The sequence below is a fragment of the Engraulis encrasicolus genome, chromosome 15, assembly GCF_034702125.1.
Source record: "Engraulis encrasicolus isolate BLACKSEA-1 chromosome 15, IST_EnEncr_1.0, whole genome shotgun sequence".
Taxonomy (NCBI): Eukaryota; Metazoa; Chordata; class Actinopteri; order Clupeiformes; family Engraulidae; genus Engraulis; species Engraulis encrasicolus.
Window position 1 is genome coordinate 13,226,946 of NC_085871.1, and position 14,605 is coordinate 13,241,550.

Genomic DNA, 14,605 nt, shown 5'->3' on the forward strand with positions numbered 1-14,605 from the left:
TGCATGTACAGTAGGAGACACCTATTTTGTCCCCTTCCAAGGTGTTAATGTATGGGGGATTCGTCCAGATTGCCCAGACCTTGCAAGGACCTTGCGTGGTGCTGTCAAGGAAACACTGTATTGAGCCAGTGGCTCCGTCCTACTGTACAGGAATAGAATTTGCATTGCCAATGAGATGAACCTCCACCACCTCCGCCGTCTGTAGCGCACTGTTATGTAGTGGGTGTACAGCTCCATCTGTCTCCAGTGAGGCAGAGGGAATGTGTATACACAGAGAGAGAGAGAGAGAGAGAGAGAGATAGAGAGAGAGAGAGAGAGAGATAGAGAGAGAGAGAGAATTAAGGAAAGAGGTGCGGGAAAGAAAGAATGAACTACATAATGAGAAACTAAAAGGGAGAGGGAGAAGCAGAGTATTGGATGAGTGCCTAAAACAGCCTCTCCCCTTAGTGGGAAGGGGGAGAGGCATTTATGGGAACTTGGATGGGGGAGGATACAGTAATGTGAACTGTTGAGAAGTTGGAGTGTTTTGAAGTATTTTTTGTGTGAATTTAGACATGGCAAACCTTTCTTTTATGGCATTTCCACCAGGGCTTGACANTGGCACCTGCCNACCGGCCAAATGTTGGTAAAACGTGGCTTTGGCTAGTAATACTTTCAGTGTTACTAGCCAATTTGGCTGGCAGCTTGTTCCTTGGTATTACATACACATCTTGCCCTATATTCTGTTGTTTGCCCCTTGTGTATTAATTGTTTCTATTTAAGTTCAAGAAAAACTGAGCTTGATTTCTATTTGCTTGATATGCTTCCTTGTAGAAATCATCTGGCTTTGGCACCACATCTTCTGAAGTTAGACGTACATCATCATGATAAAGGGAAAAAAAAGCAATATAAAATCTGTGGCTAGTGGAGTATCTGAATGGCTAGTGACTCGGGAAAACCACTAGCCACAGTGGCTGGTGGGTGAAAAAAGTTAATGTCAAGCCCTGATTTCCACCACAGAAATTATACGTCCCCACACGTTTTAAGACGAAAAGGTGGTTGGAGTTGGCTTTGGTAAGAACTAAGAAGTAGTTGTTCACACTGTTGTCTCTGTAGTAAGATTTACAGGTAGTATTTTGGTCATAGACCTTGTAAACTCAGAAGAACCGCACAAAGGGTTCCAAATGGAGATCTTTCCCTGTCTACGGGAATCTCCCATACTATCTCCTTTCCACCCCTCTACTTCCACCTTAAACAATCTACCCATCCCTTAGGGGCTGTATACAGGGAAAGTCCAATTCCATTGCTTGTCCTATATTACATCTCTTTCTCTTCACCACATCTCTCCACAGTACATGTCTGGGTTTCAGGCTTTCTCTCTCTCTGTTGTGTTGCTCCCACTACCCTTGACTTGTCAGTACCCCATGACGCAGCATTTTTTTGTTCACCCCTTTCCAAGATTCTGGCTATTTTAATGGGGGTATGGAGTTATCTCAACATAGCTAAACATCCCACTTCCAAAAGTTGTTACTCTGCTGTAAGGTGACTGCTGATGTTGCATGTGTATGTACTGACAAGTCAGGGGTAGCGTGAGCAATACAACTTGATGTGGAAATTGCCTGGTATTCTCCTTTAATTCTATAAGTTATGCCTCGTTTTCAGGCTTTCTCTCTCTCCTTCCCTCTGCACAAGTTCCTCTTGGTGTCCTTCAATCTCCCTTTATGTTTGTTTTTCCATAAACAAGAAGTTCTCAAAGTCTGGATCAACTTGCATGATTGCTGTCTACCAACAGCCTCTTGCCTATAGAATCCTTTCTGAACCAGGAAGAACCCAGAAAAGGCACATTTGTCAGGCTGATTTGATGGTGCAAAAGTCAGTCTGTAAGAGAGAGGTAGACCCCTTGGGTTATGTCATAATGTACTTTTTCCTGTCCACACCTTTACATTGAGCAACTTTCAACAACAGAGGGAGAAAAGCCATTTACACTAGTCATCCCTTATCTTCTTCCATCTCAATCTGTCTCTCTGAGTCTCTGTCTATCTCTCTCTCTCTTGCTCATCTATCAATCTTTCTCTGTTACTGTCCATCTTTCTCTTCATCTCTGTTTCTACTGTGTCAACCCCCCCCCCATCTCTCTCTCTCTCTCTCTCTCTCTCTCTCTCTCTCTCTCTCTCTCTCTCTCTCTCTCTCTCTCTCTCTCTCTCTCTCTCTCATTTGCATGTTTCTGTCTTTTCTTATCTCCTCATATCCATCTTCAGTTTCCCTGTCTTCATCTTTTTCTCCATCTCCATTTCTCTATCTGTCCCCCCTCCGTCTTTCTCTCTCCTATCGTATGTCATAGGTCCTCCTAAGGCTCTTCTATTCCTTTGTGCTTTTTTCCCTCTTCGTACGTAATACCAGGCTACAATACTTTCTTTCTGTTCTTTTTCTGCTCTCCATTGTGCCAAGCACCTTAGCTCTTCTTATTGATTCCCCTAGTCCATAATATTCCTCCCCGTCTCGCTTCATGCTAAGCTACCCATCGATTGGCTGCCTTGGATGGCCTTCTCTTCTCTGGCCGCCACTGCTACTGCCACCATCCATTCCAGTCACGCTGCAATGATAATGACCAACGCTATACCCTCTCTCCTCCCCCCTTTTCACCTCTTTCGTTGGGGTGCCTGACCTTCTCTTGATGTCCTACCTTAAGACTGCTCTCGCTGTCTCGCTGTCTCTCTCTCTCTCTCTCTCTCTCTCTCTCTCTCTCTCTCTCTCTCTCTCTCTCTCTCTTCCTTTCTTTCTTTCTTTCTTTCTTTCTTTCTTTCTTTCTTTCTTTCTTTCTTTCTTTCTTTCTGTGTCACAATTTATTTGTCCCTTCCTCTTCCCCTGAAGAGCTTAATTTTTAGCCATTTGCAGTGACTCAATGCAACCATTGATCAGTGCACCGGTCAGTCGGTTTGCTTTTTGGTGAGTTTGCTTGCAACCTTGTTCTGTTGACTTAGTTCTTTCAGGTGGTTTGACTGTTGAGAACAAAAACGCCAAGCCAAAAACCCAGCCACAAATTACACCCAACCAGCTATGAATCATCCGATTTCAGTGAACTCAAAAGACACTTTTAGTACTAACCTTACAGATGGGAACCAACTAAACTGGCTAGAGGGGTGGAAAGTTGGCATACACTAGGTAGCAGAGAGCAGAGTTAGACAGTTAGACTGGAGGCTGGCATAAACATTCCATTGGCTTAGTTTGGTTTCTGTAGTTTAGTATTTTGCTAATGTGTTCAGAGCAAGGATGGATGAAGGTTTTCAGAGGTGGTGGAGCGGTATTGTGGATATTTTTTTGCAGGAGGCGCATATATTGAGAATATAGGATGAGGTTGTCAGAGCTGAGCAAGTTACACTTGTCCAGTTTGGCTGAGGGAGAGAGATGCATTAGTGGAGGGAATCCCTAGCTCCACACACCGTGTTTGGACAAAGAGAATAGGATGATGCTGATGTGGGAAAAACCTGTAGAGGAAAGGGAGAGATTGGTTAGTGAGCAGGTGCTGTTGACTGAGCAAAATCGAGTCTTCCCTGTAGAACTCCCACAGTAGCTCCCATGTGTATGAGGTCAATTACATCAACTGTGTTGGAAGGGAAATGTGGCAGTGTTTCTGCTTTGTGAACCTAGGATTAACGCGTCATGTTTCGCATGGTGAATTCAGCTCACTTGAATTCAGTTCACTAGCATTGCAGCTTCGTTTTGTGCCAAGACCCCAGACATAATTCAACTTAACTGCTCTGTAGCATCTCCATCCAAGGTGATAATGCACCAAGTGGTGTGTAATGCACTGTGAAACACCAAGGAAAGAGAAAAACAAAACAAAATAATTCACCATAAAACACCAAGAGGTAAAAAACAGAGAACATCTCTATTGTGTGAATCAGCAGATACATTCTTGTACAAAGAAGCAGAGTTGTTGTCTTAGACAGATGTTCATTTTTTATCAGTCTTTCTCTGGACAGCTGCTGTTCAGAACAGTCATCCCTCATCACCCCTCTGCAATTCCACACAGGGATAACTTACTTGATGACTCTGTCTGTTTATTCTTTCTCTTCTCCCCTCAGTGAAATGTCTTGAAATCCTCCAAGGACTTAATTGAAGTATTTTTCCCCATTCCCTTTAAACTGTCAAAACTAAATAAGCATTTCTCCCTGATTGTCTCTCCCCTCCTTCCTTTTCTCCCAATCCTCTCTCTCCTTCCATCCCTGTTTCCTTGTTTTATATCTGTCGGCTGTTCCTCTTTCTCTTCCTCACCTTATCTGTCTCTCCCCGCTGTCTTTCTACCTCACTCTCTCTTCCTCCACCTGCTGTCTCCCTCCCTCTTTCTCTCTCCTTGGGTCTGTTCCTTGTATCTCTCACTTGCTCATGTCAACTTTATTCTCTCTTTATTTTCTACTTTCTATTTTCTATTTTCTCTTTCTCTATCCCTCTCTCTCTCCCTCTCCCTGTCTCTCTGTCTCTCTGTCTATGTCTCTCTCTCTCTCTCTCTCTCTCTCCACCCCTCTCTGCTTTTCCCTCTGTCCCTCTCTGCGCAGGCCTTCAGCCAGGCGTACAGCACCCAGCGTAAGGTGGCAGAGGATGGCGAGAGCAACGAGGAGACGCTGCTGCAGGAGTCGGCCAGTAAGGAGGCCTACTACATGGGCCGGCTGCTGGACATGCAGGCCGAGCTCAAGCTCAACCGCTCCCTTACCTCCAACACCACGGCCGAGAACGAGAGGCTGGGCGCCCTCCTACAGGAAGTACGGGAGGTGAGACATAAACATGGATGGATGGGTAGATGGATGGATGGAGGGAGGGAGGGAGGGAGGGATGGGTGAAGGGATGGATGGTGGGATGGATGGATGCATAGATAGATAGATGTTTAGATGTTTAGCCAACTGCTAGCTGCACTCCAACACCACGGCCGAGAACGAGAGGCTGGGCGCCCTCCTACAGGAAGTACGGGAGGTGAGACATAAACATGGATGGATGGGTAGATGGATGGAAGAATGGATGGATGAAGGGATGGAGGGATAGATGGAATGCGTAGATAGAAAGATGCTTAGATGGAGAGTCGAGACAACTACTAGCTGCCCTCTAACACCACGACTGAGAACGAGAGGCTGGCTGTCCTCCTGCAGGAACTACATAACATAACATAAACATGGATGGATGGATGGATGGGTGGATGGATGCATAGATAGATAGACATGTTTAGATGGAGAGACCACGGCACCACGGCCGAGAACGAGAGGCTGGGCACCCTCCTACAGTAAGTAGGGGAGGTGAGAAAAGGGACACGCGCACACACACACACACACACACACTCAATTTATCTAGTGTGGTGTAGATACGGCAGAATGTATCGACAGACAGAGAGACAGACAGACAGACAGACAGACAGACAGACAGACAGACAGACAGACAGAGAGACAGACAGAGAGACAGACAAGCAGACAGACAAACAGACCGCTCCCTGGCCTTCCAACACCACAGCCGAAGAACGAGAGGCTGGATGCCCTACTGCAGGAATTACAGGAGGTGAGAAAAGGAAAAGCATGTAACTTTCATGCTTACCTGTAGGTTAGATGGATGATGGATGGGTGGTTGGATGGATGCATGACTGATGCATGGATGGATGGAGGATGGAGGAACAGATGGAGGTATGGATGGAGCGATGCATGGATGGATGAAAGGGTGGGTGGATGGATGAATGGACGGAAAGATGGATGGATGGATGGATGGATGGATGGATGGATGGATGGATGGATGGATGGATGGATGGATGATAGCCTGGAAATCCTGTTGAAGGAGTAGGAGCTGCGGGGAGGTAAGACACACACACACACACATACACACACACACACCGCTCATGTCTGATACAGTGGATTGTATCCACGTTATTCATAGCTCCCATGTTACCATGCAGGAAAATATTAGTGATTGAGATTAAAAACCAACAGATAGACAGATGAAATTTAAATCTCATTCTATGTGTTACCATAAAAACATTCAGGTCTATTCTGAAACAGAGGTGGGCTACACACTGTAGCAAAGTAACATTAGGTCACGTTATTCAAAGGTTCAAAAAGTGAGTCTAAGGCAGCCTTAAGTATTTTCCCCACAGGCCTCTGAGCCGTTTGTTTTGGATAGCTTATTTAGATACAGCATCTATTTATAGCCTTCACTTTTGAAGGCCTACAGTACACCTGAGACAAAGGATACAAACCTCATGGTGACATCTCTTTGGAAATCTAGGGTTATTTTCAGATTAATGGTGGTGTTTTTGAAATAAAGATTCAGTTCAGTGTTTTGCAGTAATTTGCTGAAAACGTTTTGCTGTAATTAGTCCACGTGTGATTGGTGATCATGCCAGGTGATTTACAAGAACAGTTATACGTCATGCTTCACTGTCCATCACAGACCAGGATAATGACCTTACTGTAAGAAACTTACAGTGTCTAGATAAAGCATTTAGCAGGCTGAACTAACTGTTTCCTTTGTCATTAGTGGCTTTAATTACAAATTGAGTAGTTAGTTACTAATGTGCGAAGAGCAAGTGACTCCACGCAGCATTGAACCTGGATTTCAGGGGAACCACAGACGTGCACTTTCACCGTACACACAGCACTGAACCAGGTAGATTGGTGTGCGCGGTGCTGGTACGAGGTTTGGAGATTATTCTGGGCTTTATAAGCAAACAGATGGATAATATAACAAGCATTTGTCTGAGCTCAATGAAGCGTAAAGTAATTAAGAATACAAAATGAAATAAGCCACCACAATGAGGCTCAAGGTTCAACGTTCACCTTGATTTTCTTGTCAACATCCCTGTATATGCAGAATAGAGAGATCAAATGAAATGGCATTTTTCTTTTTCACCCTTCCCACCAGTAATTTCTCTAATTATTTGGTAATTCCAGACCTTCTGTAATACTGAGATTAGTACAAGGGTATGGTAAAACTAGGCTAAGCTACAGTAGACTGTAGACTGTCCCAGTCAATAATTTGTGAAATCCAAGTGGACTGATAAATAAAGGGGGTGGTATGCACAAGCAGGTAGGTTGGGGAGGATGCCACCATGGCAGAGGCTGGCTGTCTTCTCTGGGGCTAGGGCTATAGCACAGGGCAACAGGCGGCATTCATCACAACACATGTGACAATACCTTGAACGTAGAAAGGGTAAAATGAATCAACAAGACAGTGTGGTCACAGACAACAAAGGTCAAAAAATGTAAACCTGTCCATAAAATAGTGTGAAAGTGCAATGGAATTGTGAAAGCGGTGGAGTACACAAAGAGAGAAATTAGTATGTTTTTCAGAGCGAGGACACCAGATGTAAGCATTTACCCATACGAGCACAAACTCATCACTACAAGGAAAATATGGTGCTGATGAGGGTAGGAGTTGGGGAAGTGGGGGAGGAGAGGATGCCACGAGCAGAAGCTCACCCAGCAGTGATGGCTGTCTTCTCCACAGGCCCAACAACTGCCACTGGGGCTAGGGCCATACCACAAGGCAGCAGGTAGCATTCATCACAACACATGTGGTTGTTTACACCACTAGATCCACCAGATGGCTGTTGGCTGCTTACAGCGAGCTACTGGTAGTAACGTGGTGCACCAGACTGGTGATGGCTTTATTTAGAGACAGACAGGCAGGCAGACAGGCAGACGCAGGCAGATGGACAGACAGGCAGAAAGACAGATAGGCAGATAGGAATGTGCACACAAACACATGCACATATACAGTACGCACAGAGAGAGGGTGCATTCCAATATGCGACCTTGCGTCCTCCACTTGTGCTTGTGTCCTCACCCCGCCTCCTGGCCCCGCCTCCGTGGAGAAAACAATAAAGTTTCCCCGCTGGCAGCCTAGCCACAACACATTTTGGGGGACTGTTTTTCATTCACCATCCAGTTTGCAAATGAGAAAATGATTTTACAATTGAGCTTTTCGAGATATTAAAATACAATGCTGTTGTCAGTGATGTCATCATTATATATTACGTCCTGGTATGAGGCCACAAGCACAAGTGGAGGACGCAAGGTCGCATATTGGAACGCACAGAGAGAAAGAGAGAGAGAGAGAGAGACAGACAGAGAGAGAGACAGAGAGAGAGAGAGAGAGAGAGAGACAGACAGAGAGAGAGACAGAGAGAGAGAGAGAGAGGCTGCTGTTGACAGCTATTTTTCTCTCGTGTCCAGTAGACTTCCTGAAAGGTTGTGGTTTGTCATTAGGAGTTCTGTCTTCATTGTGATAACAAGTGACGGCGGCTGATTAGATGTCCTTTTGTAAATGATCATGGAGATGGTGTTCTGATATTTTCTATTCAGACATATCTGATCTTATCAATTGCATCCGACCTCACCCTCTCACTCCCATCATCTCCCTCTCACATCCATCTCTCTCTGTCTCTGTCTCTCTTTCTCTCTCTCTCCATCCATGCATCCTCTCTCTCTCTCCCTCTGTACTTTATCCTCTCCTCCTCTTCCTCATCCATTCTCCCTGTCTCCTCGTATCCCACCCCTCTCTGTCTGAACCCCCTCTCTTTTTCTGCACTTTCCCACATATCCCCCCATCCATCTCTCCTCTCTCTCCCCTCTCTCTCTCTCTCTCTCTCTCTCTCTCTCTCTCTCTCTCTCTCTCTCTCTCTCTCTCTCTCTCTCTCTCTTTCTTCTCTCTCCTCCCCCTCCTCTCTCTCTCCTCTCTCTCTCTCTTCTCTCCTCTCCTCTCCTCTCCTCTCTCTCTCCTCTCTCTCTCCTCTCTCTCTCATCTCCCCCTCTCCTCTCTCATCTCTCCTCTCCTTTTCACTCTCTCTCTCTCTCTCTCTCCTCCCTCTCCTCCTCTCAGGGTAATGAGATGCTGGAGTTGCAGAGAGGTCGTATGAGGGAGGAGATTCGGGAGTACAAGTTCCGGGAGGCGCGGCTGCTGCAGGACTACACGGAGCTGGAGGAGGAGAACATCACCCTGCAGAAACTAGTCTCCTCGCTCAAGCAGAGCCAGGTCCGACACACACACACACACACACACACACACACACACACACACACACACACACACACACACACACACACACACACACACACACACATACACACACGCACACACACACCCACACACACACACACACACACACACACACACACACACACCACACACACTTAAGTCAAATAAAGCCAAGTAACCCACACACAGAGACCACACACGCACACACACACACACACACTCACACACACACTCTCACAAACACGTACGCACACACACACACACACACACACATACACATACACACTCACAGATGCGCACAAACACACTCAAAAACGCGCACACACACACTCACAGACGCGCGCACACATACACACACACACACACCCAAAGACGCGCACAGCACACACACACTCACAGACGTGCGCGCACACGCACACGCACACGCACACGCACACGCACACACACACACACACACTCAAAGACGCGCACACACACACTCACAGACACGCGGGCTCACACACACACACACACACACACACACACACACACACACACACACACACACACACACACACACACACGCACATACACACACACACACACACACACATTTCTTCAGTCAAATAAAGCCAAGTAACCTACACACGCACACATACATACAGCCAGGGCGGTCCATAACTCAATTGTCCTTTACCTCTCCTTGTTAGTCTACCAACCCACAGTGCCAAAGGTAGGCCACACTACACACTCACTACTTTCTACTGCAAAGCAATGAAGTGTGTGTAATACGCTACACAAATCTATACCCATTCTATCAGTTCTAGCTTTTACTTTTGATCTTTTTGTGTCCTTTAAGCTAGACTAAATTAAGATTTCAGATGCAAAACCCCCTAACTTTATTTCTGAAGACCTGCACTTCTGTATTTTTAGTGAATCCCATTGTTGGTTTGGTTTACATTCATGTACTTGATAATACATTTAAATATTTAAATGACATGAATAAAATAAAAAATATGCAATTCTAATAGATTTGTATTACATAAAAATGAATTATGAAATGTTTTTGAAAAGGCACTTAGGGGTTTTTGCATCTGAACTCTTCAAATAAAAAACATGAAAGATTGTTTTCAGTATCAGACCAGAGATTCATCGTTCATCATTGTAGGGAAGTGAAGCTGGTTTAGATTTACTTCTCTATGACATTTCCTTGACAGTAAAGGTCGAATGGTAGAACTGGCACTGCATAACATAATTGGTATGGCTTGCTTGAATGACAGTGGGCGTATTGAGCTATTAGTGTGATTGACAACTTCTGGTAATTCATTTTCTTCTGTCATTATTGTTCAGTTCATTTATTGATTCTCTACAGAGCAAATAATATAGACTTCTCACCATTACATAGGTTAATAATTATTTGGTGACACTTTATTGTTCTCTCCAACATTCAGATGCAGTCTAACTAACTATGTACTGTAACAATGTGTGATAAGTAAAAGGTGCTGGTATAGTGAAATCACAAAACGAGTCTGCGCCAAGACTTTTATTGTAAATTGAAGCTAGAATCTTATCGTTGCCACATTAACGTTAATGATATTATATGTATACCGTGGCATATAAAATTATCGTTCTGATTATAGCTCAATTGCTAGTTTGCGATAACAGAACTCTCCTAATTGTTTATGATGGCAAGTCATTCATTATCTTGTTATTAGATTATTATTATATTATTGAACTATCTCTGTACTTGTTGTGTCATGCTCACTGGGGTGAGCTGAGGACACGTTCAGGGTTATCGGTCAGACTGAATTCAGTAGTAGAGCAGATATAAGTGTAATGGCGTTTCCACTACACGCCAAGTGAGGCAGGTGGCAAGTAGATATCCGACGCCCAATCCAACATTAGCACGCACGGAGAGGTGAAGGAAAGTTGGTGTTGTTTATTCACACAGTCCGGTTGACTTTCTAAACATAATCCAACAAAGGCTGTCCAAAGTAAAGCAAATATCTGCACTTTGTCAACTTCCAATTTGTGGTCAGAAGACTGTTCACCCTCCTAACTGCCGAACACAGAGTGAGCTTCCTAATTTAAAGTGCTCACCTTCGTGCCACGGGCACGTCCAAGGGGTGTGTTCTGTCACGTTACAGGTAGCCTGGTAAGCAGGTACAAAGGTGTCCTACTTCAAAGCAAATGAAGCAATTATGCCGTTTCCTAACAAAAACTATACAAAACCTTACACAAATAAGTAAAAATTAGAACAATAGAAATGTAGGCATTTCTTTACCTCCCAAAATAATCAAAACACAAATATGACTCCTATATACTGGCCCCAAATTGGTCCATTATCCAAACTCCCGTCCTCGATTGCGCTTGTGGACTTGCCCCGCCACCGTGGAGAAAACAACCAAGTTTCTCTGCTGTCAGCCTAGCCACAACAACTTTTGCGGAACATTTCCCCATTAAAAATCCCAATTGCAAATGAGAAAAAAAGGACCTTTGAATTGCACTTTGAATTGAATTTGCGAGATATTGAATTGAGCTTCTATCGTCAATGACGTCTTGCTACATCATCACAAGGCCACAAGCAAGAGTTTGGATAGTGGAATTTACACTTGCTTTATTTGCCCAAAAGGAAATTAGGGTGTGTAGTAACACGTTGCACCGTATTATGTACAGTGCCTGTCCATGGGTACACAGACATTTATACAGTATGTACACACGCACAGCCACACACAAACGCACACACACACACACACACACACACACACACACACACACACACACACACACACACACACACACACACACACACACACACACACACACACACATGCATTCTTAGATTTGAAGCCAACACCACTCTCAAAATGAATTAAAAAAATACAGTATACAGTAAAAAATTCAGTATACATAAAACAGAGCTAAAATATCACAGACAGGATATCTGAAATCAGGCGTGGTACAGTACGGTACGTTTAAGATTTCCTTTGTCATACTACATTTGACACGTTTTGATTTCAGGCATAGATTTATTTCCTGCTTTCAGTCATGCAGACGTCCTTCTATTTTTAGGCATGGAGTAACAGTAATTTAGATTACATTACACTTCAGTCACGCTTTTGTCCAGCACGACTTCCAGCTATTCCAGACTATTGGTTACAGTCCCTGGAGCAATGTGGGGATAGTTTCCTTGCTCAAGGGCACTTTAGTCATCATGGACCATTAGGCCACGACTGCCCTATACTGTACTGTGCACTGCTCATTACTGCCTGTATAGTGTATGTACATTTTATTTCATGAAACCAATATTGTAACCACACAACCATGTATAGCCCTACAAAGGCAACGTTCAGTAACTATGCTGACGACATTGAAGCTGAGGAAAATACCAATTCAAAGTATATATATGAGGTTGGATATTGCTGTTACTGCTAGAGATGCACCGGATCTGATTTTTAGGATCCTGCCGGATACCGGATCCAATGCTTAAGATCCTGCCGGATCCGGAACCGGATACCGGATCCTACAAAAGGGTTGAAACACATAGCCTACTCACACACGTGGGCCCTTTTTATCATGTTGGCTCAAACTATTTTGACTGAAAAGCCTCGGCTACCGGATCCTGGATCCTGGATCCTGGAACCGGATCCGGATCCTGTGAAAAACCCTATTATCCTGCCGGATCCGGAACCGGATCTTGGATCCGGTGCATCTCTAGTTACTTCCAATTTGGCATAGCAAAATATCTCTATAAGGCTTTATCACAATGTAAAGGAGGTGTAATGAAGACAATTTTCAGTCTTAATTCACATTTTACAAAATATGTAGTCACTGCATTTTGCCTTTGTAGGGCAGCATAGCCCTTTCATGCAGATGGGACCGCCGGTGATCCTATTCACTATGAGCTGAAAAAGCTTAACCACACCATAACAACATGGCTATTACATTGCTTACCAAAAGTCTTAAGTAACAGATAAAGTCATGGTCATGACTATTTGGGTTCTGCATGGAAGAGTTATTAAGACACTGTATTACACAATGTAAATCCCATAGATTTGTATGTGTTAAAGCTGAGTATACTAATTTGCATGAAATGGAGGGCATCAAAGAAAACTGTGAAGAGGTTGTGAATTAGAATTAGATTACAGTGTTAATGATTTGATAGAGGGTTTTAACATTTGAGTGTGGGAATTGTCATATAGTTATATTAAGGTTTTGTGCGTCACAAAGGCTAAGGGAGGCCTGCAGACTTCTGATGAGGATCTGACAGTCTACACCAGGGGTCCCCAAACTTTTTTCTCTGGGGGCCATATTATCGCTCCTGACTGTGGGGGCCGGGATCAATCATGTGGCCTGTACTATGCCACTACCTGTTATAGCCATAATTTCTAGCACAAAATAGTTCATCATTAGACTCACACTAGGTTAGTGAAAATTAAACTTTAGGAAGGCCTGTTGATAAACAAAATAAAATACTTTAAAAATATATTTCATTCTTATATATCATGATATATCTATCATTATTATTTTTTTCAGTGAGGATTGCTTCTTTGGGCCAGTTCAAATGGTGAGGTGCAGAGAGGTGGAGGGCCGGTCAAAGGGGGATGGCGGGCCGCATCCGGCCCCCGGGCCTTAGTTTGGGGACCCCTGGTCTACACACATTAAAATGGTTTGTCTGTTAACAGGGCTCTAAATTAATTTGTTTCATCCACAGCCAACGTGGCTAATGTTAATCTTACTAGTCAAACACAAACTCCTAATGGGTCAAAGTGTCTAGTAAGTTGTTTTTTGTCTACCAGCCAAACTCAACTTTCACCAGCATTTTTTGCCGGTTGGCTTGTGGTAATTTAAAGCCCTGTCCGTTATTGTAGCAATATTGTGCGCTTTTGGTTATAACTTATTTTAACTTTATTTTAAGCTTGAAAAAAACTCTACTACTACTGTATACTGTATGTGCTGTGTGGAGGCAACTGACATTGCTCATCACTGCCCTCTGCAGGTGGAGTACGAGGGCCTGAAGCACGAGATCAAGGTCCTGGAGGAGGAGACTGCGCTGCTCAACAGCCAATTGGAGGACGCCCTGCGCTTGAAGGACATCGCCGAGAGCCAACTGGAGGAGGCGCTGGACGCCCTGAAGATGGAGCGCGAGCAGAAGAACAGCCTGCGCAAGGAGCTGAAGCACCACCTCAGCCTGGTGGAAGGGGCTTTCGGACCGGGCAGCTCCTCGCACCTCTGCTCCCTGGCGGCCTCCACCTCCGCCTCCGCCGCATCCTCAGCGCCACCTAGTGGTAACGCCACTCCTACTGCGGCCACCACGCCTGGCAGTGAAGATGGCGGTGGGGTCAGTGGTGGTGGTGGGAAGTGCAGTAGCCAGCTCCTCCTCCAGGGGGCGACGGGGGTGCTGCTGTTGGCCAGGGCCAACGGGGAGCTGCGGCAGGCTGCCCCTGGGGGGGCGCGCAAGGCCGGAGGAGGAGGGGAGACGACGCCCCTCACGCCAGCAGCACCAGATCTCTTCAGTGAGCTCAATGTCACCGAGATACACAAGCTCAAGCAACAGCTCCAGCAGGTAAGGAGGATGATACTAGTGTGGAACTAACAACACAACACTGCTAATGTACAGGCTGTCTTTTTTAATGTA

General features: G+C 44.9%; 1 protein-coding gene across 1 annotated transcript in view; it reads left to right on the top strand.

Annotated features, from left to right (window-relative positions):
• The window catches only part of LOC134463797 (protein bicaudal D homolog 1-like), a 61,047-nt gene that overhangs the window by 27,963 nt on the left and 18,479 nt on the right, over positions 1 to 14,605 (top strand). Inside the window, exons 2-4 of the mRNA XM_063217093.1 lie at positions 4,536 to 4,748; positions 8,833 to 8,985; positions 13,967 to 14,533. Coding sequence (XP_063073163.1) covers positions 4,536 to 4,748; positions 8,833 to 8,985; positions 13,967 to 14,533 — 933 coding nt within the window. The remainder of the gene's footprint in view (positions 1 to 4,535; positions 4,749 to 8,832; positions 8,986 to 13,966; positions 14,534 to 14,605) is intronic.